Source organism: Verticillium alfalfae, genomic scaffold, assembly GCF_000150825.1.
Source record: "Verticillium alfalfae VaMs.102 supercont1.1 genomic scaffold, whole genome shotgun sequence".
Classification (NCBI taxonomy): Eukaryota; Fungi; Ascomycota; class Sordariomycetes; order Glomerellales; family Plectosphaerellaceae; genus Verticillium; species Verticillium alfalfae.
In genome coordinates, this window is record NW_003315038.1 from 273,946 (window position 1) to 276,196 (window position 2,251).

The 2,251-nt window shown below is 64.9% G+C and overlaps 1 protein-coding gene across 1 annotated transcript in view; it reads right to left on the bottom strand.

The window, feature by feature from the left end:
- Positions 1–1,355, bottom strand: part of VDBG_00100 (CLPTM1 domain-containing protein) — a gene marked incomplete at both ends in the record, with an annotated part of 2,274 nt that extends 919 nt beyond the window's left edge. Inside the window, 3 exons of the mRNA XM_003008373.1 lie at positions 48–341; positions 463–1,188; positions 1,263–1,355. Coding sequence (XP_003008419.1) covers positions 48–341; positions 463–1,188; positions 1,263–1,355 — 1,113 coding nt within the window. The remainder of the gene's footprint in view (positions 1–47; positions 342–462; positions 1,189–1,262) is intronic.
- Between the last annotated feature and the right edge of the window lie 896 nt (positions 1,356–2,251).

Here is a 2,251-nt window from a genome sequence, read left to right on the forward strand (position 1 = left end):
TCGGAGCGAAGGCGAGCTCTTCGAGATGATGTGGGCGACGGTGCGACGGCCCGTGATGGCGAGCAGATAGGGGTTGGAGTCGAGGAGGGATCTCCTTGAGCATCTCGACCTCGGTGCCGTGCCCGCGCCGGGGGCGGCGTTGCAAAGGCGGCCTGGCGGGCCGTCTCCTTGCTGCTCAGCTCGATGGACGACATGAGGCCCATCTGCCAGTAGCGCAGGTTGCCGAGGTCAATGTGGATGGGCAGCTCGGTGACCGTGTCGTTGAGCAGGGTCATGTGCGTCCGCAGCTGCCAGAACTTGTTGACGAAGAGCATGGGGTCTGGGACTGTCAGTTTAGGCGTCTTCGGCGGGAGGTGTGTACTCACAGTACCACGAGTTCTGGCCGGTGCCGTCGCGGGCGTCGGTGGGTTCGAGGTGCAGGAAGTGGCGGGTCGCGGGGTGCAGGCTGCGGTGGTCGAGGACGCCCGAGTCGGGGATCGTGGACAGCGTGATGTTGGGGTGGTAGTAGCTGGCGATGACGGGGCCGCTGGGGGCGTCGTCCAGCAGGGCGTTGTCGGCATCGGCGTCGCCACCGTCCAAGAGGGAGCGCGTCTTGGAGACCTTCTTCTTGGGAAGGTACTGGGTCAGAGGGTAGGCGAAGTGGTAGGCCGAGGCGACGTCGAAGCCGGCGACGTAGGGGTCGGGCTGCTCGCCGGTCAGGGCGAGGTAGAAGTGGCCCCAGAGCGTGACGTTGTGCTGGACGGAGGCGGGCACGGTGAAGGTGGCGTCGGCGGAGCGCTTGTCGCTGTAGTTGCCGAGGTGGAAGTTGGTCTCGCGCAGGACGATCTTGTCGGCAGGCGTCTTGGCGAGGGGCTCGGGGCGCGGCGAGTCGGACAGGGTGACGATGATGTCGATGTGGCTGTCGAGCGGCCACATGGGGGCGATGCGGGCCGGGTTGGGATCAAAGGTGGCGCCGTCGGCGAGCGTCTTGGGACGGAGGACGTAGGGCGGGATGCCGCCGAGGTTTGGCGGGGACGGTGTAGACCTTGCCGTGGGGATCGGTGACCTCGGGTGGCCCCGCCGACGGGCTTCTTGAGGAAATAGTTGGCGCCGAAGTTCATGGCGGCCCAGGTGGCGAAGCCGAAGAGGAGCTTCTGGGTGGTGCTCATGGTGAAGCCCTAGGTTCGTCAGTGCACTGTCTCGATGGTTCTATTCTCGATAGTTCCATTGACTCGATGGTTCCATCGTCCGACGGCAAGAAGAGGGCGGCGGCCAAGACTCACGCCCTGTTGTTGAGGCTGCTGCTGCTGCTGGGGAGCACCGGCAGGCGCAGGCCCGGCGCCGCCGACGGCAGCGAGGGCATCGACGTGCGGCATGATGGGATGCCTCTGGGCGTGTCGGCAGGACTGTGGACGGATCGAGGGTGCTCGAATGCAGGTCCTGTGGCAAAGCCGTTGTCGAAGGACGAAGCAATCTCGCGGGGGGGGGGGGAGGATGCGGCAATAGTGGCAGCGACACGTTGTGAGGGCACGATGGAAGTCGAAAGAAGGACCACCAAACCACGGTCGTGATACGAATAGATTGCGAGACGGTGGATCTGGCCCTGGCCTCAGTGCTGGTGTCCGCTGTCAGTGGCCGGCTTTGGCAGGCTTCGTGCCCTGGGCGCAGTGTAGTCCCAGGGCAGGCCTGTGGGCGGCACTCGCTTGGGCGAATCAGGGGGCGCCGGCAGCCCACGCACGCCACGATCGAGCACCGGCTGAACCACGGCAGTCTGGGACCTGTAGACCCTGTAGCCACTGACGGTCAGTTGGGGAGGTACTCACCTGGGTAGGTCCTCTGGATAGGTGCTCAACTAGGTAGGTACCGAAGCTCGCGGTAAAGTCCCTAGGCAGGAGGCCAGTGGTAGGGTTCACCTTCAGCATCATGCTCACAGACGTAACAAGCAAAGACATCATGACTCGCACGCTCCCGAAACGTCGAGAGCCCATCACCAGACAATCGTCACCTGCACCATCAACCCAAGAGCTGGCTCCATCGGCGGATCCCTCGGGGCCCTGCCCGCCACGAGGAACCATCGGAAACTTGGGCCCCCCCCCTAGGCATCTGGGCATCCCTGGAGGAGCTGGACCCAACTCGGCCCGTTGCTACACCCACGCGCTCGGTCGGTCCCTGGCAGCACAATGTCTCAATCGTCAGGACCGGACGCCGGACTACACACCTACGGCCTGTGACCCCCCCCCCAATGCGATGGCTGTGGTGGGGGGTGAGGCGC